This window comes from Aspergillus homomorphus (assembly GCF_003184865.1).
Source record: "Aspergillus homomorphus CBS 101889 unplaced genomic scaffold BO97scaffold_1, whole genome shotgun sequence".
In the NCBI taxonomy this organism is placed as follows: Eukaryota; Fungi; Ascomycota; class Eurotiomycetes; order Eurotiales; family Aspergillaceae; genus Aspergillus; species Aspergillus homomorphus.
Window position 1 is genome coordinate 1172873 of NW_020291887.1, and position 25817 is coordinate 1198689.

Consider the following 25817-nt stretch of genomic DNA (forward strand, 5'->3'; position numbering starts at 1 on the left):
TACCATTAGTTCTGATGCCTTCTGAACGCTGAAGAACCCCTCCTTCCACTATCTATATCCCACCTGTCTTCTTAAGTCTCTCTTCCACCTTGGAACTCTCAACCGATTATCTACATGTCAGCGTGGATTTACCCCGCATCGACGCTGGTCTCGAGTGGCGGCCTCTCCACACTATAGAGTAATCGTCCCAAAGTTGGAATTGAACACAGCAACATGGCCCCTGGAATCCTCAGCTCGTCACCACCCGCAGTGCCGTCTAAGGCTGTTTCTTTGGCCCAGCTCACTGAAGAATGGGACGACACTATTCGGTTCTACCTCAACGGCACGAAAGTAATCCTCGACTCCATCAATCCCGAGACCACGTTATTGGAGTACCTCAGAGGAATCGGTTTGACAGGAACAAAGCTGGGTTGTGCTGAAGGAGGCTGTGGTGCTTGCACTGTCGTATGTTTTATCCCATGTTGTCAAGCCTGGTCAGTCGCTAATCTGATTCGGATCTGAAATAGGTGGTTTCCCATATCAACCCGACTACGAAGAAGCTGTATCATGCGTCGGTAAATGCTTGCCTTGCGCCACTCATCAGCGTGGACGGGAAGCATGTCGTTACTGTGGAGGGAATCGGGGATGTGAAGAACCCCCATGCGATTCAACAACGGCTCGCACTCGGTAATGGTAGCCAGTGTGGTTTTTGCACGCCGGGCATCGTGATGGTAGGATCCTCAAATACTATTTCTGCTGGACACAATCTGAACCACTGAGTATAGAGTCTCTACGCCCTCCTGCGCAACAACCCAGAACCATCTGAACATGACGTGGAAGAGGCATTTGATGGGAACTTGTGTCGTTGCACAGGGTATAGACCTATCTTGGATGCAGCCCAAAGCTTCTCTGCACCGAAAGGTTGCGGGATGTCTTCAGCAAACGGAGGGTCAGGGTGTTGCATGGAGAAGAAAGGTGGCTCGGGAGGCTGTTGCAAGCAAAACTCGGCCGACCCCATCAAGGACGACAACACACAGAAGTTCACCCCCCCTGAGTTCATTGATTACAGGCCAGACACTGAACTCATCTTCCCACCTTCTCTTCGGAAGCATCAATTTCGGGCTTTGGCTCTGGGAAACAAGAAGAAGAAGTGGTACCGACCAGTGACTTTGGAGCAGCTCTTGGAGATCAAGGCTGTGCACCCTGACGCTAAGATCATTGGCGGCAGTACGGAGACGCAAATTGAAGTCAAATTCAAAGCTATGAAATATAGTGCCTCCGTATATGTTGGCGACATCCAGGAACTGCGTCAATATACGCTGCGGGACAACTATCTGGAACTCGGGGCCAACGTGTCTTTGACCGACCTTGAGAGAGTTTGTGACGAAGCAATCGATCGATATGGGCCTGCGCGCGGACAGGCATTCAATGCCATCAAGAAGCAGCTCCTATATTTTGCCGGAAGACAGATTAGAAACGTTGCCTCTCCTGCGGGCAATTTGGCTACCGCTTCGCCAATCTCTGATCTCAACCCAGTGTTCGTCGCCACGAGGTCAACCCTTGTAGCGAAATCGCTTGGACAGACTATTGAGATACCAATGGATCAGTTCTTCAAAGGTTACCGAACTACAGCTCTCCCTCAAGATGCCATCATCGCTAGTTTGCGAATCCCAATTGCGGATAAGGAGGGCGAATACATAAGAGCTTATAAACAGTCCAAGCGGAAGGACGATGATATTGCCATTGTCAATGCAGCTCTACGCGTGTCTCTCTCGGAATCGCACATTGTCAAGAATGTGAACCTTGTCTTCGGTGGCCTCGCACCCATGACTGTGTCCGCACGAAACGCAGAGGCATTCTTGGTGGGCAAGAAATTCACAAGCCCCGCAACCCTTGAAGGTACTATGGCTGCCCTGGAACAGGACTTTGATTTGAAGTTTGGAGTTCCTGGTGGAATGGCGACTTACCGCAAGTCTCTTGCTCTGGGTTTCTTCTATCGATTTTACCACGACATCTTGTCTAAGATCGAAGTCAAGAATGCGGACATTGACGAGGATGTCATTGCAGAGATTGAACGGGCGATCTCTACTGGAGAAAAGGATCACGAGGCCTCTGCGGCGTATCAACAAAAGATTCTAGGAAGAGCCGGCCCGCATTTCTCCGCCCTGAAGCAAGCCACGGGGGAGGCTCAATATACCGATGACATGCCCACATATCAGAACGAATTGTATGGCTGCATGGTGCTGTCGACCAAGGCGCATGCCAAACTTCTCAATGTTGATCCTACCGATGCTCTGGATATCCCTGGGGTTATTGACTACGTGGACCACACGGATCTTCCAAATCCAGGAGCTAATTATTGGGGAGCACCAAACGCTGACGAGCTTTTCTTTGCTGTGGACGAGGTTACCACTGCTGGTCAGCCTATCGGTATGGTTCTGGCGACTTCGGCCAAGATCGCTGAGGAAGCTGCTCGGGTTGTCAAGGTGGAATACGAGGACCTGCCGGTCATTCTCTCGATTGAAGAGGCCATACAGGCAGAATCGTTCTTCGAACATTACCGTTACATCCAGTGCGGCGATGTCGAAAAGGCATTTGATGAAGCAGCTCACGTCTTCACTGGAGAATCGAAAATGGGCGGTCAGGAGCATTTTTACCTTGAGACGCAGGCGTGTGTCGTCATACCCAAGAACGAAGATGGCGAGATGGAGGTCTGGAGTGGCACGCAGAATCCTACAGAAACGTGAGTAATGCGCCCCCTTATACTCGACCTAGGACTGATAATGTTACAGGCAAACATATGTCGCTCAGGTTTCTGGTGTAGCAGCCAACAAGATTGTTTCCCGGGTAAAACGGCTCGGTGGTGGTTTTGGTGGGAAGGAAACTCGATCGGTTCAGCTGGCCGGTATCTGCGCGACAGCTGCGGCGAAGCTGAAGCGCCCAGTTCGGTGCATGCTTGATCGCGACGAAGACATTGTCACCTCAGGCCAGCGTCATCCCTTTTATTGTCGTTGGAAGGTCGCAGTGACCAAAGAGGGCAAATTGCTTGCACTTGACGCCGATGTCTATGCCAATGGCGGCCACACACAAGATCTCTCTGGCGCGGTTGTGGAGAGAAGTTTGTCACATATCGACGGTGTATACCGCTTTCCGAATGTCTACGTTCGTGGCCGCATCTGCAAGACGAACACTGTTTCCAATACGGCCTTCCGCGGGTTCGGCGGTCCGCAGGGAATGTTCTTTGCAGAGAGCATCATGGAAGAGGTTGCGGATTACTTGAACGTTCCTGTTGAAGAGTTTCGACTTCAAAACATGTACAAGCCCGGTGACAAGACGCACTATAACCAGGAACTCAAAGACTGGCATGTGCCGTTGATGTATAACCAGGTTTTGGAGGAGAGCTCTTATGCAGAACGTCGCAAGGCGGTGACTGAATACAACAAAAAACACAAATGGTCGAAACGCGGAATGGCCATCATCCCAACCAAGTTTGGTATCTCTTTCACGGCGCTATTTCTGAACCAAGCTGGCGCTCTGGTACACATCTACCACGACGGGAGTGTGCTTGTCGCCCATGGCGGAGTGGAGATGGGCCAGGGTCTGCACACGAAGATGACGATGATCGCCGCCGAAGCACTAGGTGTACCTCAATCCAATGTCTTCATCTCCGAGACCTCCACCAACACGGTGGCCAACACGTCCTCTACTGCTGCCTCCGCCAGCTCGGACCTGAACGGCTACGCTATCTTCAATGCATGCGAGCAGCTCAACGAGCGGCTTAAGCCTTACCGAGAGAACATGCCCGGAGCGACCATGAAAGAGCTCGCGCACGCCGCGTACTTTGACCGGGTCAATCTCTCCGCACAGGGTTACTACCGCACCCCGGACATCGGGTACGTCTGGGGCCAGAACACGGGCCAGATGTTCTTCTACTTCACGCAGGGTGTCACCGCCGCAGAGGTGCAGCTCGACACTTTGACGGGGGATTGGACCCCGCTCCGCGCCGATATCAAAATGGACGTCGGTCGCACCATCAACCCAGCCATCGACTACGGCCAGATCGAGGGCGCCTTCATCCAGGGCCAGGGCCTCTTCACGACTGAGGAGAGCTTGTGGCACCGCGCCTCGGGCCAGATCTTCACCAAGGGCCCCGGCAACTACAAGATCCCGGGCTTCCGTGACATTCCGCAGGTATTTAACGTTAGCCTGCTCAAGGGCGTCGAGTGGGAAAACTTGCGCACCATTCAGCGCTCCCGGGGTGTCGGCGAGCCCCCGCTGTTCATGGGCAGCGCCGTCTTCTTTGCTATCCGTGATGCGCTCAAGGCCGCCCGCCGCCAGTGGAATGTGCACGAGGTGCTGCGGTTGGAGAGCCCGGCTACCCCCGAGCGGATCCGGGTGAGCTGTGCGGATCCCATTATTGAGAGGGTGCGCGTTGTGCCGCAGGAGGGCGAGAAGAGCTTCTTTGTTGCCATCTAATCGGGGATGTGGGGTTGAAGTCTTGCATATATCATGAATCTTATGACTCGCGCATTTAGGTTAAATACCAAACCTACCTACTACATTCATCATACGAAGCAGAAACCCTTCGAGGTAAAGATAGATCAAATGTATCGGTATCGTAGCCACGCGTTCTACGGGTATATCATGCAAGGCTCAACCCAGAAGTAATAGTCAGAACAGCCGCGCTAGGGAAAAAAACACCAAACCGCCGAAGGAAATGCGAAGACACGAATCAACTAGCTTTACCCATAAACCAAGGGTAGGATAGGTAAGTAGAGAGACAAGGCGGGGAGAACTCAATTTTTCTCCATCCCATACTCCACATAGCTACTGCCCCTCAAATCCGACACTCCGTCCACACGCAATGCGTTCCGCTGTCCCGCAAACCCGACCTTCTCATCCGGATACATGCCCAGCCCTTCGGAGGAAGTGGTCGTAGTAGTGGTCGTCATGATCGTGGTACTGGGGCCCGCGCGCTCGCGCCCGGCCTGCGTGGCGACCTCGTACCGCGGGGCCGCGGCGCCATGATCACCATCATTAACATCATTCGCATAGCCGAAATGCCGCTCCTGCTGTTGCTGTCGGGGCAGACTTGTCAAGGGCACGTCGATGAAACCGGCATTCGGGCCGAGGCCAGGACTGGGCGAGGAGGGGTGAGGTCTAGAGGAGACGGGGGCGGGCCCGCCCTCGCCGCGGGTTTTGTCCTTCTTCGCGAAGAGGATCAGGGCGCGGATCACGCCGAACAGGGCGTTGATCACCCAGACTAGGAGGATAAAGGAGGCGATGATGGTTTCCAGCCGGATGCCCTTCTCGAGGGCGGTGATCATCTTGTTGACGACCTCGGTGATCTTGTTAGAGGTGTTGTCGCCGGCTTCGGCGAGGAAGCTGTCTGAGGGGTTGTTGGTGTCGTTGAGAGAAGAGGTGGCGCCGCGGGAGAAGGTGTCGTTTGGGAAAAGCGGAAAGTCGACGTGGGCGTGGTCGTGGACCCAGGTGAGGCCCTTCTGGACGCTGGCGACCTTCAGGCCGATGAGACAGTTGAAGACTTCCAGGAGGGGGTCGTACAGGATGGTGTCGCCGAAGGTGCCGTTGAGGACGTCGATGGTCTTGTCGACGAAGGTGTTGAGGGTGTCGTTCAGGGCGGTGGTGCTGGTGTTCACCCAGCCCAGAACGTTGGTGTTGATCTGCGAGTCGACGTGCAGGATCGCCGTGTTGGTGTTGTTGGCCCATTCCGCTGAGCTGTTGGCCAGCGCGTCGACCACTTTGTCAGCAAATTCGCCGACTTCCTGGGAGAGCTCTGGGACGGTGCGTTTGACGGCAGAGAGGAGCAGGTATTGGCACAGGCAGGAGAGGAGGCCGGCAAGGGCCAGACATAGCACGAACAGTGCCGCGGGCGTCGTCGCGTAGGCAATCGTCCACCGGACCAGGATCTGGGCCCGGCTGTTGCTGAACCGGCTGGCGGCTTTGATCCCCGCGGCCGCTGTGTAGGGACGCGACACGATATAGACCACGTCCATCGGGTCGTGGGCTTCCTTGCGCACCAGCTGCGAGCGTTCCTTCATGTGCCGCCAACGCCGGATCTCCTGCCATGCCATGGGGACGCAGGCCAGGATGGCGGCGATTACGAGGATGGCGATGAATATCTTTCGCGCTGTGAGAGCGACATCGGTGGCTCCCGTGAAGAAGGAGTTAATTCCGTCGTTGGAGTCGCAGAAGGTAAGTTTCTTCTTTGCCGGCACGGAGAGCGCCGAGGTGTTGAAGTTGTATTCACCGAGGGAGCCATTGATCAGTTTCTTGACCTCCTCAAACGGGAACCGAAGCACGTTCTCGGTAAAGTTGCTGACTTCGTCGAAGGTGGGAATCGAGCTATTCAGTTTGTCGAGACTCTCGTCGATGGACGATGGAAGGTGGGCGTTTTCGAGGCTGTTGATGGAGTCGGTGAGATTGAGAGACGGGACGCTCGTGCCGACTGCACTGAGGACGGTGTTGACTTTCTTGAGGAAGCCGTTGAGCGTGTCTTCAAACGTGTCGACAGTCTTGCCGATATCTTCGCCGACGGTCTTGATGGTCGAGTTGAGGAAATCGGCGGCGTCTTCCAGGACGCTGACTCCGATCTCGACCGCGCCTCGCACGACCAGCGTGAAGAGGCAAAGGTAGGTCTGATACATGACCTTGATGAAGAAGACAACCAACTCTTCCACGGCCGTTAGAGAGAGCATCAGCACACTCTCGAGCCCGTTGATCGCCGCATTGACTGTCTTTACCGCCAGCTCGTTGGTCCCTTGTGCTAGATAGTGCGGCATGGAGGCCATTGTGCTGCCCATAGTTTCCACAGATGTACATGCCGATAATGCTTCACTCCTGGCTTTTCCCATGTCACTCTGTATGCTCGATACGGCCATGAGAACTCGAACCAGAACCAAGAGCAGCAAGATGGTCCATCGGTTGAGCCATGACTGTGACAGACGGGCTCGCAGGCCAAGGTAAGGTGTGATGCCGTCTGGGTTTTGTGGTATGATCCGACCAGAGACTCCGTTAGGGTCATGGGCGCCGTAAGGTGGCAGGAGAGGGAATATGGTCCGAGCAGGTCCGAAAATTCCCATGCTGGTGATTGATTGATTGATGTTGTCAGGAAGGTCTGCGTGTCTGACTGCCGATGCAGAATATGGTTGGGTGATCCAACAAAGAAGTCTAGTATTTGTCAAAAAGAGGGAGAGAATAAGTAAGAACAGTGATGATATGATAATGCTGGTCCCGCAGCAAATTATCTCAAAAGCCGATAAGCAGGTCTATAATGCAATGTGTATCATGTCGGAATGAGTCGCTGAACAAAGGAAGATATGCTATCATATAGGAGACGAAGAGAATGTACCATCAATAGGAGAAAGCGATTAACACAAGAGAAAGCCCATCATTCAAGAGTACGCCAAAAACAATGGACACCAAGACAGGGGGAACACTCATCGTATTATATATAGGCCCTCTCCCGGAAAACGCCTGCAGGACAATCCACATTCATGGCGCTGGCGAAAGCGAGACAGACAAAGATAGAATCTAGTAGTTGTCTTGGGCCCCATCGGCGCGGCAAAGGAAACCTACCACTCAAATCAAACAGCAGCGGGCAAATCATAACAAAGCCGCAGGGGGCTCAACCAGGATAGGCAGCTGCTTTCATCACAATAAACATTTTTCATTTGTAGCTTGGTTTCATCTGGCGCAGAGATACTTGTCCCGTGCAGAGAGAGGAGGGCAAGATCGATGATCGGATGGGTTTCTGCAGCACGGCCGGCCGAAGATAGTAACGGACGGCGCTTAGCTCTTCAAACCCCGGCACGCGCTCTTGTCCAGTCATTGCGATGGATCCTGCAGAATGTCAACCCCCGGAGCCCCACGGGCGATCGGGACACTAAATTAGCCATAGTATTGCGGGTGTATTTGTTGTTGAACCCAGACGGCGCTTCCTGGTCTGTGGACTTGCTGGGTGCTGCCAACGAGAGAGTTGTCTATCATTTGAGTGGTTCAAATGGCTGTCAGATAAAGGTCTGTAGGCATCGACGAATACTCAGGTGATTGGGAGGTTGCCTTTTTGTCAAAAGGTGGTTGTTGAGCAGCTGAGGTGAGGTTCAATGGTTGGGCTCAACTTGCGACAGAAAGAGAGACAAGACTGCTGGCACGTGATGGCGGACTGTCTCTCTTTCTGACTTGCGGCGTTGACTCCCTTCTCGCTTCAGACTGCATCAGGGGTCTGTCTGGTCTCAGTAACTGACGGCCAGAGATGGGGTTATCAGAAGAGGATCCATGTCTGGCTGCTGGAATGGAACCCTTAATCATAGCGACACCTTCAACGACATATCCAAAGTGATAGTACTCTCAATATGGGAACTACCACACTGAACAGGGATCTTATGTTATGAGTATTGCTTAGTCAAACTGTACTCTGAACTGAGACATTTTCGTATATGAAAAGCCATTCAGATATCAAGCTTAAGGCAGAGAGCCTAGGCATATTTTAATTATTCTCTATGGAGGTGAAGAAGCGCAAACAGACAGTGGGAGATTGCACAACAGCCCCGTATAGAAGACCCGCATGGTGTTGCATTCATCAAAGAGCTCCTCACAGAAACACATCTGCAATTTTGACTCTTATTTCTCCCATATGCCCAAACATCACAGTTGAGGGCAAATCAACCCTTCGATCACAAATTATGTTGGAACTGTTATCACGGTGTGATTATCTGAGGTAGCCGTGCAGGTATACAAACACCATAACTCATAACTTCATCTACAGTTGGTAGACTAACACTCCCTGTGAGAACTCAATCCACGAAGAACAGATCATAGAGACAGAGACAGAGAACGCACGCCCAGGGATATACAAGCAGTGTTCACCCAATCACCGTCACCTGCTCTTCCTATCTCTTCCAAATGTGATATCAAGATGGCGGGGAGTCTTCAAGGCCACAAACGAGAAGCAGGCGAGGAGGCCTCGAGCTTCCTGGCCTCGCTTGACCATGCACTGGAAAGTCGAGCAGTGAGTTGGTTACAGGCAGTGGAGTCTCTGACCGGAAATCAAAACACCGAATCTCCAGGTCACGGGGACAGCGAGTCCACCGAAGGGACGAACATTCACAATAACAGTACCCAGCAAAGTGAGCACAACACCGGAGATTGTGACGGGAACAACACTGCCGGTGACAGCCGATCCTTGGGCTCTGAAAAGGACTGTGTTGGTAAGAACTTCCTCTCCCCATCCTTCATCCCACATCCACCCTTGACCTTCCCTGATGGTTAGCGAGATGGGCCGTCTTCACCCAGCAATTCTATTAGCCCCTGGGGAGCCAGCTGCAGACGATTCAGAAGATGATGTCTCAGTTGACCAGGTAACTCGCACTGAGGCAATCAGTTTGATCCGCGAGAGAACCGCTACTCGTTCATCTCACACCCCAAGCCCAGCATTGACGCAGTCCCCTTCTACACCCGAACCTGCATCCTCTACTAATCCTCCTTGTGTTGTTGAAGCTGTGGACGTTACTACTCCAGCCGAGCTGAGCCCTTCGCCAGCGACAAAAGATCAATCATCGAAGCAGCCACAGAGCTCATCTGTCCATTCGTCACCCGGAGGAGATCAAGCTTCTGAGAAGCTTTCGTGCGCGCCTGTTCCTTCATCAAACCCAGAAGACCAATCCCCTGCACAGCCACAAAGCTCACCTACCCCATCGTCATCTGAAAACAGAAGTGCTGGGAATAAGTCTTCTGAGAAGCTCTCGAGCGTGCCTGTTGCTTCACTGAACCCAAAAGACCAATCCCCTGAGCAGCCTAAGAGCTCACTTATCCCAACTTCAACTGAAAGCAAACCTGCTGAAGCTCAGCCTTCCGAGCAGCACTCGAGCGTGCCTATTCTTTTATCACACCCAGAAGATCAATCCTCTCAGCAGGCACAGGGCCCAACTCTCCCAACACCAGCCGAAGATAAACCTGCTGAGGATAAACCTTCTGCACGACCTTCGACCTCACCTCATCCCCTTTCGCCTCCAAAATGCCAATCCCCTGAGCAGCCAGAAAGCCTAGCTGCCACTTCACCAGCCAAAGACAAGCCTGCTGAGAATCATTTGGCACAGTCATCAAGCCAGTCTGAACCTCCTTCGACGCCCAAGAACCAGTCCTCTGAGCAGCCACAGATCTCACCTATCCCAGCACCAGTCGAAGGCAAGCCAGCCGAAGACAAGCCAGCTGAGGATCAAGCTTCTGCACAACCTTCAAGCCCACCCCAACCTCCATCCACCGCGGAAGACCAATCCCCCAGTGAGCCAGAGAAGCCAGCGGCCCCAAAGATGAATCCCGCGCAGGCGTCCAAGAAGAGCAAGAAGAAGAAGAAGGGCAAGAAGAAGAACCAAAGAAAGAGGGCGAGCGCAGCGGCAGCGGAGGCAAAAGCCACCACTGAATCCGCGAATCTCTCCACCAGCGGACAGAGTAAGACCCCAGACACCAAACCAGCGCCGGCCAAATCTGAGACAACTCATGTATCGACAAAGAAAGGAGGTGAGAGCTCGAGTAGCAGCAGTGGACACGAGGGGAAAGCCTTGCCTTCGGCATCGTCGTCGACGACAACTGCCAAAGTGTCTACCGCAAGCAACAGTAACAACAGCAAGCCAGACAGTAAGGTCGCTGGTGCCAAGAGCGCTGCTGATGCTGAAGCCGCGGATAGACAGGCGAAGCTCCTGGCGATCCAGGCGGCCATCGATAGACTGAATACCCAGGATATATCCCATTTTGATCCATTCAGAGGTCGGGGTCCATTCGGTACGTCTCAGCCTTCTTCCAACAGTTCCCTCTCGTATGCGAGAGCCTTGGCAGGGGGTACAGTGAAGGTCAGCGAACTTAGCGGGATACCTTCTGGTGCGAGCGAGTCTGCAAAAGCAGAGGCTGCAACTGAGAAAGGCCCAACCCAGACATCCGACGAGAAGCCAAGCGGTTGTCCACCGAGCCACGCCGAGCCAAGCACGCCCCAAAGCGCCATATCAAGCAGATCCAAACTCTCGCCCATCCAGGAGGCCACCGCCGAAGCGCACCAGCCGGACACCAAGCCCGCCACCGACGCGGAAGGGGATGCGCACAATCTGACCCCGAAGTCGACCAGCACGACATCCACGGCGTGGACGATCAGCCAGACACCGCAGACAGCCGTGACCTCGGAGCCATCGACCACGAAGACGACGGACACGCGCCCGAAGCACAGCAGCGGAAGCACCACCGGCGCCAGACTACCACCATCATCGTCGTCCTCCCATGCCCAGGTAACCAGCAGCCACGCGCACCCGTCGCCGCCCCCAAGCACCAGCAGCAGCAGCAGTGTCACCACCACCACTACAAGCCGTGCACAGCCCGCCGCATCAACCTCCACAACCCCCTCGCAATACCAGCAACAGATCTCCAACGCGCGCGGCGGGAGGCTCTCGACACAGAAACCGGGGGGCTTCTTCTGGCAGCTAGACAGCCACGGGTTCCCGTGCGCGAAGCGCGGCTGCTCGAAGCGCTGCAACTCGTGGGACGGCGTGACGGTCATCTGCCCCGGGTGCGGACCCTTCTCGGAGATCCGGTACTGTCGGCGCGAGCACCTGCTGCAGGACATCAAGGCACACTGGCCCACATGCGGCGAGCATGTCTTCGTGCACCCGTGCCGTGAGAGCACGATCCCGCGCGACGTGCGTGAAGGCCCGCCTATGATCCCGTGTCTGCACAATTACGATATGCCCGAGCGTCACCGTCAGGCCGTCCACCTCGCCATGAATGCGCGCCAGGGCGATTACTTCATCTTCTCCGACTGGGCGGACTACGTGCGCGCCGGGTTTCCCGAGAATATGACTGCCATACGCTGCTCGAACCGGATCGTGTATACCGTGCGTTTTGATGATGCTGAGGAGAAGGATCGCTTTCGCCGCGTGTTGGCTATTTGTTTGTTTGGTACGTATCTTACATCCCCTGTTGTCACGATGAGCTTCGAGAACCGGGATCCCACTAACATATATACTTTGTTGGCGCAACAGCAACCTTGGAGGTTCACGGTCTAGTGGACTACATGTACCGTCTTATCCGTGACAAGCTCCGTGCGGCGAACACGTCCAACTTGAAGCAGCTCGAGGCCGCCCTCCGGTACCAGGTCCATGCGGAGACGAGCGTGACCATCCAGCAGCACATCACCGGCGAGCGTCACGCGTGTGAGACCGATTGGGACGGCCGCAACCGCCGCAACTGCCCCGATGCCGTGTGTCGCGCCGAGTACCGTCGTCTGCTGGGTTCGTTGGGCGGAGGCGGTCTAAAGGAGACGGTGAGAAATCTGGAGTCGACTTACTGGATCCTGCGCGCGGCCCGCACGACTCATCCGACGGTTCACGATCCGCAGAAGCGCATGCTCGGCGAGGGATTTGAGGGGGTGGCGGACGAGGACAAGAGGGTGTATCGGCGGGGTGATGGATGGGATGGCGCCGGCACCGGTTTCATGGAGATCGAAGGAATCAATGAAGGCCCTGAAGAAGCATGATTTAACTTCTCAAGAGAGCTTTGCTCGAATCACAAGATCCAGATCTCTTTGTTTTCGACACTTTGATATGTGCATTTGTTGCTGGGTTGTTAGCCTTTTCCTTTTCTATGTTTGCGGAGTGTGGTCGTATGGTTTGGGTGGGAATTGGGAAAAGGTCTGAGCGAGAGCGTTCTTTTTCTCAATCAGTTCTCCAGCTAATTGGAGGCAAGATCATGTAACAACAAAGATAGCAAATTGTAAATCTAATCAATTTTCCCCAGCCCAGTCTCCGAGATGTGAAGTCTATATAATCGTAAAATCGTTGTTGAAACCATTCAATTATCAGCTAGATCATGTACAACCACATGATCGAAGATCTAGCCACCTCAATTACTGCTTGATATACTTCTTCAAGCCCCGAAGTCTCTCCTTGGCGGTCTCGAGCACATCGTCGTTCTTGCAAACGGCAAAACGGAGGTAATCCTCGGCAATGTGAGCATTGGCATCGGTGTAGAATTCAGTGGGAGGAATGGCGGCAACGCCAACCTCGTGGATGAGGAACCAGCAGAGCTTGAAGTCGCGAGGTCGGCTGGCCACATGGGGAGGGAATGGGTAATCTTCGGGCAACTTCACGGAGGCCATGTTTGCGAGGACAAAGTATCCACCCTCAGGATCCGAGTACTACAACCATCAGCTGGCAAATCCTTCAAATGGTGCCGAGTATCGTCGCTTACAGGAATATTGAGTTCGTCGAAGACCTGACAGAAACGCTCCATCTTCGCCTTCATCTCGGTCCTGCTCTGATCCCAGAAACCAACCTTGTCTGCCTGTTCGAAAGCCACTGCAGCGGCTTCTTGCAGTGGCGACACACTGCTGTAGCAGATGCGGGTGTGAGCGCCGGACACATACTTGATTAGGTGCTCGGGTCCGATGAGGTAGCCCACACGCCAACCGGTGGCATAAAAGGCCTTACCAGCCGAGCCGACGGTAAGCGTGCGCTCGTAAAGCTCCGGGGACAAAGTAGCAATGCGGGTGAACGGAACGTAGTAAAGACGGTCGTAGACTTCGTCCGACAGGATGATCAGGTTGTGTTTCACACACAGCTCACCAATGCGCTCGAGTTCGGCGCGTGAGAAGACTTTGCCGACAGGATTGTGACTGAGGAAATTCAGCTCAATTCAATTTATGTCAGCCAGAAAACGTTTACTTACGGCGAGTTCAGAACCTAGCAAGCCAGAGTTAGAGGGGTCTGATGCGCAGAACGGGGTAGGTCTCTTACAATCATCTTCGTCTTCGAGTTGATAGTATTCTCCAGCTCTTCAAAATCGATAGTCCACTCCGCGGCAGAGGAAGTGCGTGTAGCACCATCCTTGGGGGGATGGAGTGGGACATAGCGGATGGTACCACCGGGCATTTCAATGTTGCTGATGTATCTTGGGGCGGCGTCAGACACATAGGAGAAAGGCGGGAGACCGTAAAACTTACTGATCGAAGAATGGCTCGAAGACGATAACCTCGTCGCCAGGCTCGATAAAGCCCATGAAGGCGCTTAGCATACCTGCTTTCCCTTAGCTAGGATCATCCCTTTCCTTGCCCGAAGTGATCCCACCTTCATTTGCTCCTGTAGTGACGACGACCTCGGTGTCAGGGTTGAGAGTACGGCCGAAGGAGGGGGAGTAGGCATCTGCAAGGGCTTGCTTGAGACGAGGGCGTCCCTGGCAGAGTGTGAGTCCATGCGCGATGGTCTCCCGGTGAGATAATGTACCTTGGTCGGAGAATATTGGTTGCATTCAACGCGATCGAGAGCTTCCTTGGCCGCATCGAGAGCAAACTTGGGAGGGTTGTAGCCACTGGCGGAGGACGTTACAATTAGTTATCGCTCTCAGGTTTCAATGATCAAGTCACTCACAAGAACCCCTGGCCCATGTTCACGATGGGCTGAACGGGGGAAGCGGCTGCGGCCTCATTGACAATGGACCTGCGCGCCAGTCAGCGATCAACTCCCCGGCAACGCAGGAACACCAGATGCCTCATACCAGACATCTTGCTTCTGGCCGGCGACCCTCTTGGCCGGGCGGAACGGGTCAGGACGAGCCGCAGTGGCCGACATTGATCGTGTGGAAGCTGGAAGGCGGGGGGGAGCGGAGGGGAAGGAAGACGTGCGCAGGGATAATCTGGACGAGGCCTGGACCTGAGCGAGAATAGTGGTGGACAGGATGTGTGGCCCACGGTACATAGAAGGCAAGCTTTAAGTAGAGGACTGTCAAGAGCGGAGAGAAATGGAAAGAGAGAAAGAGAGAGACAGAGTCCGGGGATGGGAAAGCGATGGTGGGGAAAGCAAGTCAAGCTAGAAACCTTCCGCTTTGGGTCGAACCGGAGGTTATTGCGTGCTTGGCCTTGGCAAGCATTGATCGCTCCGATAAGGAGTCCAGATAAATCTTGATCTATAGCAACCGATCAAGATCCTGGGGATTATTTGCCCTGCTTCCAATTCAATAATTGCGTGGTGGTGAGCATTGGCGGGCTGTTGCACAAAAGATAACCTCAGGCAACCAGGCCTCACTTATTTATCTAGACATGCTTAGTCAGCAGAGGCCTCCTATCGCCGCCGACGCGTGGGGAACGCGTTAAGCATCTTTTGAATGGCTGCAGGTCAATTCTCCGTAATCAATGGTTAGGTAGCTCTTACTAGTCTTCTCTATCCCAGATAGCTGGTCTATCCGATAGTACGCTGTCAATTCGGCTTAGCTCAGTACTAATCTCCATGTCCTGACCTGATTGTCCGTCAAAATGGTGTTCTGTCCCATTTGCAGCAAGTCCGTTTCAAGCTTAAAGATCAACGATCACATCGATTCCGACTGTCAGAACTTTATCGACGAGCCAACCTCAAGCGCAGAGACCCCCACTTCACAAAAAGCTGCAGTCCCGAGCTTCTTTCAGCCGGCTTCTGCGCGAAAGGCTTCTGCTCAAACCAATGGAACACGGGATATCGCTACGGATTCCTCCCCGCTCCGCAATGTCAACGGCAAGCGGACGGCTACGCCAGCGGCCGAGGTCCCTGCAGAGACACCAAGAAGTGATGACCTACCGTCGGAGCCGAAGCGTCCAAAGATGAACGCTTTCCAGAAGGCAGCACCGTTGCCGGAGCGGATGCGTCCGCGAACTCTGGACGAGGTCTGCGGCCAGGAACTCGTAGGCCCGACGGGAGTGCTGCGGGGGCTGATCGAGCAGGATCGCGTGCCCAGTATGGTCCTCTGGGGTGGTCCGGGCACAGGCAAGACCACCATTGCGCGAGTTATCGCAACCATGGTGGGCAGTCGATTCGTGGAGATCAACAGCACAAGCAGCGGGGTTGCCGAATGCAAGAAGATCTTCGCGGAGGCCAAAAGTGAGCTTGGTCTGACGGGTCGAAAGACCATCATTTTTTGCGACGAGATTCATCGATTCTCTAAGTCACAACAGGACGTCTTCCTGGGGCCAGTGGAAAGTGGACAAGTGACGCTCATCGGTGCGACCACCGAAAACCCCTCTTTCAAAGTACAGAGCGCATTGCTATCCCGATGTCGCACTTTTACCCTGTCCAAGCTCACGGATGAGGATATCCGAGCGATCCTCCAGCGAGCACTCCGAGTTGAAGGACCCAGCTACTCGCCTACTGAGTTGGTGGACGATGAATTAATCGACTACCTGGCACGATTCGCCGATGGGGATGCGCGCACATCGCTCAACCTTCTCGAGCTCGCCATGGATCTATCCAAGCGTCCGGGTATCACCAAGGATGAGATCAAGCGCTCCCTAACCAAGACGCTGGTCTATGACCGTGCGGGCGACCAGCATTACGATACTATCTCAGCGTTCCACAAAGCCATTCGAGGAAGCGATCCGGATGCGGCGCTTTACTATCTCGCGCGGATGATTCAGTCGGGCGAAGACCCTCTGTACATCGCGCGGCGTTTGATTGTGGTGGCATCGGAGGACATTGGTTTGGCCGACAACAGCATGCTCACCCTGGCTATCTCCACACATTCGGCCGTGGAGAAGATCGGACTTCCGGAGGCGCGGATTAACCTGGCGCATGCGGCAGTGGCAATGGCGCTATCGAAGAAGAGTACGCGTTCATACCGCGGACTCAATAATGCCTTTGCGGCCCTGGCAGAACCGGGCGTTGCTGGCCTGCCCGTCCCGATCCATTTGCGCAATGCCCCAACACGGTTGATGAAGGAGCTGGGGTATGGGAAAGAGTACAAGTACAATCCTAGTTATGTGGATGGTGAAGTGGTGCAGGACTACCTCCCGGAGCCGATCCAGGGACGGAAGTTCTTGGAAGACCTCGACTTGGGGACTAAGGTTGATCCAGACCTGATGAAGTGAAGATCCTTCGAAGGCAAGCAGCATTGGACATACTCGTTGGCTGCCGAGAAGCCTCAGTTGGATATTTGCAAGACTGGGCACTTTCGTTGCATAGAAGCTATCAGGAGATGAGTTTCGAAGATAGAACGAGGAATTGCATACGACTTCATGACAGTAAGAACACCACACCACCGATAGATCCAAGTTGCATGAACAGACCCAACAATTGAATCATAAGAACAGTAATCTTCATGATGTGAAGTAAATAAAGTAGAGTAGAGTAACTAAATGTAAAGTGTTTGTTCCCGTCTTGGCTGCGCGTCTCCAACGCCCGCGCGTTTTCTCCACCTCCGACTCCCATTCATTCTTGCGGCCTGAATCTTCTCCTGAACGGCATGCCCCTCGAAGAACAAGGACGACCATCACCACCGATATACCTTACATCGTGATCCGCGAAGGGTAGAACGGGTAATGAGGCTCGACCACCTCACCTGAAACAAGGCCCGAGCCGAGCAAACCAAACCACACCACATCCTCTCCTCCGTCCTCCTCAATCTCCGCCTCGACCCCCAAACAAAGCACCCGAACAACGACGCCTACCATGGCCTCGTCCAACCAACCGTTCGGCTCGCGCTCCTACGCCGCAGGCAAGCTACCAGACCGATCCCTGAACGCAAACACAATGCCTTTCAGCGCGTCGTCGTTCTCGCGGCACCGCGGGCTAGCCGGCGGCCTCCAAAGTGGCGCAGGGGAGTTCAGCAGCGAGGCCAACAAAAGCAGCCAGCAAGTGCTCGCAGGAGCAGGAGGAGCAGGAGCAGGAGTAGCGCCACCACCACCGATGCACTCGCAAGCCCACGGGCCAAGCTCCTCACAGGAATCGAACCCGTTAAGCCGATTAACAGAGGAACAACGCGAAGAGATCAATGAAGCCGTACGCTGTCTTCCCCCCCAAAAAACCAACCCTCCAAACCAACTCCCAAACCAACCTCCAAACTAACCACCCCCCGGCACCGGGACCTACTGAACAGTTCACACTCTTCGACCTCGACCGCGACCGCCACCTAGACTACCACGAGCTCCGCGTCGCGTTCCGGGCGCTGGGATTCTCGCTCCCGAAACAAGAACTAATCTCCCTACTGACGACGTACGGCGTGCCGCGGCCCCAAGTGCAACAGCAGCAGACCCAGCAACAACAACAAACCCCCCAACAGCAGCAACAACAGTCGCAGATCCTGCAGAAGTCCGGCGGGAACAGTAACAACCCGCAACATCCGTCCAACCTCCTCATGCCGCTGTCGTCGTTCCAGGCCGTCACGGCGCTCAAGATCCTGGAGCGGGATCCGCGGGACGAGATCCTGCGCGCGTTTGAGCTGTTCGACGAAGGTGGGAAGGGGTATATCGATCTGGAGGATCTGCGGCGCGTGGCGCGCGAGCTGGGCGAGACGGGACTCGAGGAGGAGGAGCTGCGCGCTATGATTGAGGAGTTTGATCTTGAGGGTGTTGGTGGTGTTACGAAGGAGGCGTTTGTCAGTATTTGTTGGCAGTGAACACTTCTCCCCCGAGAGAGAGTGTGTGTGTTTAAGTGATGCCAGAGGAAGGGTTCAGTGGAACAGAAGCGTAAGGCTTCGAGGTGTCCGGGGCTTTGGGTTTTTGTTTACTTTATTCCATTGGGTCATGCTTACTTGCTTGCTTGTTGGGATATATCCGCATTTACCTACTAGGCCCGGGTAGTATTCTACCTACTTATCATGCGGTTGTTGTGGGCCAGGAACAACTTGGCTAGTTGATGTTGTACTTTTTTTGAGTGTCGTTTTCGTGTTTGTGTACATTTTGGGCATTGGGCGGGCGCCAATTTGACTCTACTGTTCTCTCTAGTGATATCTTGTATTGTTCTGTTGCGGTTTCTTCTTCCCCATTTGGCTACTTGTCTGAAAGATATCCTTCCACTAAACCGCAGAACTGTATGAACTCAACAGCGCTTACATAGTATACTAGTATGTGTGGAAACAATTCCCTAGCTTCGGCTGTATCACTCAGAGAAACTATCATATTTATTCACGAGAACCCAGCCACAAGATGCTGGAAGCAAGCCCGGTCTGGCTAGACATAAGTGTCCAAATATAATACCCAGAACATAAAATGCACCCCCAGTAAATACAACATGGAAATAGCCCCAGACCCAAGCAGCAGACAACGCGAACCCTAGCCAGATATTAGAAAGCAACAGATAGAATGCAAAACGTCAAATATATGAGTCTACAATGCTCGCAACGCCGCGTTTGTGTGAATGCACGTTCTACGTGCATGGCAGAAAAAGAGAATTAAATCATGCATAACGCCCTTGAGGCGGATATTGCGGGAATTGCGGTCCTCTGGCCGCATACGGAGGTGGAGGCTCGGACAAGCCCTGATATCCTTGAGCCGGAACATTGTTGGGCCACTGGTTCATCGGCGGCGGAGGCATGGGGCCATTCCAGGGCCCATAGGGGGGTCGAGGTGCAGGTCGAGCCATCGGGCGCGGCCGACGACAGCGGCGGAGCAGGCACGAAACCAGGGCGAGAAGCAACAAACCTCCCACCGCACAGGCGACACCGATCACTATAGCTTTGTGGTCGTTGATCCAAGATTTCACGTTTTGTCCCTTGCAGTCGCCGTTGCTGCAATAGCCGCCACTGCCACATGGGGTACCGTCTAGGAAATTTTGGTTGAAGCCCAAGCATTGACCCAGCAAAGAGGAGCTGCAAATCAACTCACACGAGGAGCTATATGCCGAGCAAGCGTACGTATTGTTCTCATGCAAGGCACTGCCCATGACGCTGCGACATTGATAATCGCGGCTGGTGCATTGGCCACTGGCACACTTCAGGCCGGATCCGTCACTACCACAATTTGTGCCATCATCTTTGTACGAGTCGGTTGGACACGAGCTGGAGTTGCCGCTGCATGTCTCGGCAACATCACATTCGCTCCGGCTGGCCCGGCAGACCGTTCCGGCGGAGGCATAGTGGCATGACGAGCAGCAGCTGTCGTTCGAATCATCACATACAGATCCGGACGTATATTTGCAAGTCTTAGGATTGCAGCACTTGTTATCGCCGCAGCCGGCCTCACCACCACAGTCACAGTCCTCGCCTTCCTCGACGATGCCGTTGCCGCACTGGCTGCCTGTATAGGTGGTGACGCCGCGGTTGGCCGAGAGACAGCTCGACTTGACGCTGTTACGACCGATGGCCGAGCAGATATTCCCAACCGTGCACTGTGAGAACGAGGTAATATCAGTCCCCGTCGTTGGGTTCATGATATACTTGCCGCTCGCATCACATGTAGAAGCGGTCAAGGGGCAGCATTTTGAGGAGGACTCGAGATTCTGCTGGCAGGTATCAGGATCGCAGTCATGCACCGCACCAAAGGTATGGCCGGATTCGTGGGCGAAAATCTGCCAACCACCGCCAGAGGAGCGAACGACCACATTAGCACCACTGACTTTGTTTTCGCCGCTGGTTGTCACGTCCGCATTGCACAGCTGGCCCAGCCAGGAGACACCCACTTCGCTGCCGGTCGGACAGTCGCTAAACAGTGTCCAGTATGCGTTGGAGTCACTGTGCTCGCCGCGCCACTCCGAAAATTTGTTCAAACGGGCGGTGAGGTTGCCGCTCGAACAGGGCATGTTCCATGCAGTCGCTGCGGGCGGCTTCTCGGGGCACGAACTCTCGGAAATGGTCAGATTCCGCAGGCCGATTGAGATGTTAAAGGCCTTTTCGTAGACACTAGAAGCGCTGTTGACGGTACTGATGACCCACTGTTTGGCCGCAGTGTCATTCTTGAAAGAGCCTGTGAATGAACAGTCCGTAGCTACACCAATCAATGCTACTTGCTTCGTATTGGGACAACCCGAGGTATCGCCGATTGTCGACGCCAGATTCACGGTCCCTGAGTTACCGGAAACACTTCCGGTATCCGATTGCCGCTTGCTCAGTCCAAATAAAGAGTTCACCGACATTGCCCCCCAGCGAGTTGTATCCGACTGGTATGAGGAGAGAACAGGGTGATCAGGGTTCATGTTAAAGTCCAATTGATCGGCTTGGCATGATGTTGATCCCAATACCGACCGCTTCAGCTCCGAGTGAACACGATACATGTCCGAGTCGCGATAGACGACCATATAGTCGCCTTTGGTATCGACAATATCGGCATCCTGATCGCGTTTCTTCTGCAGGTAGGTCGACTTCAGTTCAACGTGGTGGTTGTCCCCATGCACACTGAATACTCCTTCGAACAAGGGCTGTTCACCGTCATGCTTGATATAAACCCGAGCGGATCCGACGGGATCCCACATGCCCTGTCCTCGTCCGATTAGACTCCTTCCCTTGAATACTTTGTGGTCATGTCGTGAAATGGGCTCCGCTCGCCGAACATTCCCATCAGCGTCGAGGTATTGTACGTATGCATCATCCGCCAGGATGTCATGATTAGGTTCGAGTTCGAGCTTAACGCGCTGGTTTTTGTCACGAAGGTTAAATGTGATGTCAAAATGCGACAGATGGTCAACACGATTTGAGGGTGTTCTGATCGTCGGGTGGTCTAGTGTTGAGACGTGTTGAATAGCATTGGGCGATTGCGATCGAGCTGTATGATCCGGATCAGATAGGCACAATATGCAGGGAGAAATCGAAACCAACCTTGAACGTCCCAGACAAAAAGGGATATTGCGCTTGCAATGAGCGGGAGGGAGTATGAGAAGACCCTCATGGCCGCCAACCACTGGACTTCACGGCCAGCAGAACGAGGGGGGGTTTGATATGTGAACGAGTGAGTGGTGGCAACAACAATAACAGGTGACAGCAGCGGTAAGGAGAAGAAATCAGATCTACGAGTAATTTCCCCGGTGTCTTTCTAAGCAGAACATCAGGCAGCCGCCAAGGGTGAGACAGTGGTTTGGAAGATCACTGCGACCCGTTATTAAAGATGGGGGGGCGGGTTTCAAATCCACTCCTGTATCTATGCTGGAGAAGAGATCGGATCGATAACTGGCACAATTTGTGCTTGCAGATGCAGAATTGCAAAGAGCTGTGTGCAGCCGGTGCACAACGAGCGAGCGGATGAGCGTCTGATATGGTCTGTTACAAGACCCTGTGGCGGGAGAAAGACGATCAGGCTCTTTCTCTGACCCTGTCTCTCTGTCTCTCTCTCTCGCTTGGCCCGGAGAGGCGCAGCAGCCTTGGCGGGAGGTGGGAAGAAGGAGAAAAGAAGGAGACGAACAACAACAACAACAACAGCAACAACAGCAACAATTAAACGAATGAGATATATAACAGATCACGGTGGATGGGATCGGATGAAGACTCCCCCCAAGTTAGATCCCGCACTGGTAACAGACCTGACGAAGGTGAAATGGGCGACAAATAAACAGAGAAGAGAGGATGAGGAATGAAAGAATGAAAGCGGAAAAGGACAATGCCAAGCCCCGCCCCCTTCTTTACTTCTCGGTCTTAAGCGCCGGGATTCTCTCATAGGTTATCGTTCCATGACCCCATGACACGGACTTCCCTCGCCTACTCTTCTTGGCTGAGCTTCCCTTTTCCAATCACTTCCGATGGTAATGTACATCCATGTACTATTCAAGTGGTACTGAGGGAACGCTCGGACGACGTCTACCCTGAACGCCGGCCACCGCATCTGATGACGGCATCGTCTCCATGGCAATGATGTAGTGTACTTTCTCAACTTCCAACCGCAATTCATTTCAATCAGGAGCTGAATGGTATAATACATGCGCCTCTCGCGCAAAATAAGGAATCGAGGCTCCGCAGATGTCGCACGCTATACAAGACATGCCTTCCTCCCCATCACTATCTTGCCAACCAGCATCTTCCAAAACATAATCTACAATGTTTCCCAAAATCCTAGTTCCAGGAGGACTGACCGCCAAATGAGAGTCGGTACTGGTTTCCTTTGTTGCTGAGATAGGTGTTTTCATAACTCGTGCAGAAAAGAACTCCTTAGTCCCAGTTGCCTGGGTCTGGAACATTTTCCCAATGTCCCGTCCACTGCTGTCTTTCCGATCTCCAGCTCCTTCAATCATGTTCGTTACCGCGACATTCATCAATTGAAGGTCCCAGCCAGACTTCTCTGGGTGCAGCCTGCGAAACATGGACAGGATCGAATCGTGCACCAATCGTTCCGCTATGGCATCGATGCTCTCGTCCATGCTAAACACATACGCAGGGAGCGGCTCGGATCGCGAGGCCCGATTGACCGGCCGCCTACCCTCAGTGCCTGAAGGCCGAAGCCGAGTAGACAGTCGCAGGGTTCGAGGGCGAGCCCGCCATCGAGTCGGAAACTTCTCTTGGGCTCCCATGGTGCTGACGGGTTGATCGGACCCTGTGCCTATATCAAGATCCTCCTCGATCAGGTCAGTACGCATGCGGCGGAGGAGACTAGCCGTCAGAGTGATCAATTTCCTCCGAACAATCTCTAAGGTATCTAAACGCCCGTACGTGTCTTCGATACTGATCTGTGTTGGTATATCGCCCGCCGGGACGACCGGTGTAGGGTCAACACCGTTCAGTAGGCCCCAAACTCGGGCACCGATATCCCTTGGTGCACCTGGCCCGCCTAAAATACGGTCCAGCAAGGCTGGTCCCATACCAGAACACAGCCGCACATCTCGAACGGTCTTTGGACCACTGAGATCTTTGGCCAGATCAGATGTGGGAGGAGAGCCGACTTGCGCGTCAGCCTTGGTGAGATAAGCGATGATTTTCCGTGTTAGTTTGGAGCCTAGCCCGGGAATCTTTCGAATCTCGTGTGCATCCAGGAAGGCTGCCACATTACTCTCGAAAGCGCCCGGGTGTGCCAAATATGGCGGAAGAAGGATAGTCTGGTTGTTAGGTTTATGTGTGTTGCCTACCAACTTGGCCAGCAATTTAGAGGTAGAAATCCCCACTGTGGCCGTGTATCCCATGTGGAACTCGAGTTGGCCTCGCAAAAAGCCTGCCAAGTGCGAGGCCACGAGCAGCCGCGTGTAGAGCCCCGAAACGTCCCCGTTCGAGCTTATTTTTACATCCGTGGGATTCAGATCCGCAGGGTAGGTGGACCCGTGCACTTGGGTGGCATTGTAAGTGAAACCCACTGTGGGTTCCTGGCGGTCGAGATGAAAGAATGAGTGCTCCAGATCATGGCGGTTGAGCAGATCAACGTTGTAATCGATCATCTCGGTCACATCAAGAAACAACTACTCGTATGACCAGGTCAGAGAGCCACCTCGGCCGAGACGTAGTACTAAAGATAGTGCATGTACCTGCGGAGTCGGGGTTCACGCACCTCATCGAAACCGAGTCGTTCAACCTTGGCTCCCCAGACGAACGATCGCAGATAGAGAAAAAGCCGTTTGGAAGCATCGCGAAAGCGGGTCAGATCCTCGCCTAGAACAATGACGACGTCGGGACAGACCTGCTTGGCTTCCTTGATCAGTTGGAGCTTGCGCAGCCCCCTCCGTCGTGCCTCATAGTTACATGTTACCACGATCTGCTTCTGCTGCACTGCCAACGGCAGCGTCTTCAGCACTGGCTGCTCTACCTCGAAGACGGCGGCATAGAAGCAGTCATAGTCCTGCCATGCGAATTCAGGTTAGCCGGCCGGCTAAGTCTACTTCTTGTGGAGTCAAACGATTTTGAGACACGGGCATAAGTTGTACTAACAAAGTGTAGGATGACTCGTTGATCGTTTCTGGAGGGAGAGGGAGCTTTGGCCATGGACTAGATAAACACTGTAGTTCACGTCTGCAAGAACAGTTGACAATACTATATTGGTGGCAGGAAGCCAAGTCGACCACCAATGTGCTTGATTGATGTCTAGTATGCTGCGGTCTTCCAGTAGCGTGGTGAAGGAGGCTCCATCCGTTTGAGGTGCCAGTCTAAAAAGCTCCTAATCCTAAGAATAAATCAGACTGAAAGGAAGGACGAGATGGAAGCAAATGATATCACCGTAGACAATGGCAATGGACACAAAGAAAGCCTGACAGTTACAGATTTACAGTAAGTGATGGTCTGATTGGGTGGAGACGGAGGACGAGGAGGAGGCTGGGGGTTTGTGTGGCTGGCACTGCACTCGAGGTGGCTGGTGCGCGGGCAGTGGACCCTGACTGACTCAGCCCAGTAACAATTCTTCCCCGTGACAGCAGCACTAATCCTCTTTCAGTCTCCCCCACAGGTCTCAGTTCCACTAGTCCGCTTTCAGAATTCCCCGCTTAGCTAAGGTCATCGCAGACTGTGAGTGGGCAAGGCTGCAGTGCAGATGCGAAGAACTTGACTGAACAATCACTTGGCTTCCTTGTCCATTCATCCTCCCTCCACAATCTTCTCTCTTGCTCCAAGGATGTCAAGCCAAATGTGTGTCATCGAATCTAGTTGCAAAGTACTAAGTAATAAAAATCAGAGTCAGATTCATTCTTTTGGGTCTATCTCCACCCTCAAAGTGAACCCGCCGCGTGTCGTCCGCAGTCCGCACGCCCGACTGGACCCGGAACGGACTGGATGGGCCTGTGGGAAAACCGGGCCTGGCGTCAAATAGCTGGGTCCATGGCGTGGGATTGACTATATTTAGACTCTTCGATGGCACGATACCGCTCTGTGATAGGCAGACGCTGCTTCGCCGGCTCTGCTCTGGCTGCGTCTGGACTGTGATTAATTTCCACAGCGGCTAATCCTTTGCCATCATCGCCCTCTTCGGTCTCACTCGGTTTCCGGTTCAGTAAAAGGCTTTCTTCTCTCGACTGTTCAGTTGTCAGTCTCCCCATGATGCACAACAACAGAGGAAACTCTGGGTGATGAAGCTCATGCCTGTTGTCGGGAGTGGGATCATCAACAACTGTCCATTGAACTGTCTATCTATCAAGGGACGACGATTATGGGGGATCAGCATTATCATGACGAGCACGTCCTGCTTGATCGACGGTGTTCTTAAAATAGGGCCC

At 53.7% G+C, this 25817-nt stretch overlaps 7 protein-coding genes across 7 annotated transcripts; 3 read left to right on the forward strand and 4 right to left on the reverse strand.

Moving 5' to 3' along the window:
• The first annotated feature begins 4 nt into the window (after nt 1-4).
• BO97DRAFT_359413 (putative xanthine dehydrogenase HxA) lies at nt 5-4507 on the forward strand. The gene is made up of 4 exons (XM_025692319.1): nt 5-444; nt 507-710; nt 765-2722; nt 2772-4507. Exons 1-4 carry the CDS (start codon nt 214-216, stop codon nt 4453-4455), a joined length of 4077 nt encoding a protein of 1358 aa, XP_025556692.1. The 5' UTR covers nt 5-213; the 3' UTR covers nt 4456-4507.
• A 129-nt stretch (nt 4508-4636) lies between these two features.
• Nucleotides 4637-6881, reverse strand: prm1 (pheromone-regulated protein PRM1). Its single transcript, XM_025694413.1, has one exon. The coding sequence runs from the start codon at nt 6786-6788 to the stop codon at nt 4776-4778; it is 2013 nt and encodes a 670-aa protein (XP_025556693.1). The 5' UTR covers nt 6789-6881; the 3' UTR covers nt 4637-4775.
• A 1918-nt stretch (nt 6882-8799) lies between these two features.
• On the forward strand, nt 8800-12888 carry BO97DRAFT_447962 (uncharacterized protein). The gene is made up of 2 exons (XM_025698815.1): nt 8800-11937; nt 12021-12888. The coding sequence occupies exons 1-2, from the start codon at nt 9261-9263 to the stop codon at nt 12512-12514; spliced, it is 3171 nt and encodes a 1056-aa protein (XP_025556694.1). The 5' UTR covers nt 8800-9260; the 3' UTR covers nt 12515-12888.
• Nucleotides 12884-14603, reverse strand: BO97DRAFT_419779 (kynurenine--oxoglutarate transaminase; the record flags this gene model as incomplete). The annotated part of the gene is made up of 9 exons (XM_025696593.1): nt 12884-13174; nt 13228-13651; nt 13705-13718; nt 13773-13926; nt 13979-14051; nt 14103-14208; nt 14259-14343; nt 14403-14471; nt 14530-14603. The coding sequence occupies 9 exons, from the start codon at nt 14601-14603 to the stop codon at nt 12884-12886; spliced, it is 1290 nt and encodes a 429-aa protein (XP_025556695.1).
• A 551-nt stretch (nt 14604-15154) lies between these two features.
• On the forward strand, nt 15155-18822 carry BO97DRAFT_439424 (ssDNA-dependent ATPase MGS1). Its single transcript, XM_025697982.1, has 3 exons — nt 15155-16860; nt 17345-17774; nt 17872-18822. Exons 1-3 carry the CDS (start codon nt 15284-15286, stop codon nt 18388-18390), a joined length of 2526 nt encoding a protein of 841 aa, XP_025556696.1. The 5' UTR covers nt 15155-15283; the 3' UTR covers nt 18391-18822.
• A 347-nt stretch (nt 18823-19169) lies between these two features.
• On the reverse strand, nt 19170-21592 carry admB (ADAM family of metalloprotease ADM-B; the record flags this gene model as incomplete). Its single annotated transcript, XM_025691395.1, has 2 exons — nt 19170-21469; nt 21523-21592. 2 exons carry the CDS (start codon nt 21590-21592, stop codon nt 19170-19172), a joined length of 2370 nt encoding a protein of 789 aa, XP_025556697.1.
• A 980-nt stretch (nt 21593-22572) lies between these two features.
• Nucleotides 22573-24828, reverse strand: BO97DRAFT_467092 (putative DNA polymerase iota). Its single transcript, XM_025699617.1, has 3 exons — nt 24544-24828; nt 24167-24454; nt 22573-24077 (listed from the first exon to the last, which is right to left on the reverse strand). Exons 1-3 carry the CDS (start codon nt 24595-24597, stop codon nt 22587-22589), a joined length of 1833 nt encoding a protein of 610 aa, XP_025556698.1. The 5' UTR covers nt 24598-24828; the 3' UTR covers nt 22573-22586.
• Nucleotides 24829-25817: the final 989 nt, after the last annotated feature.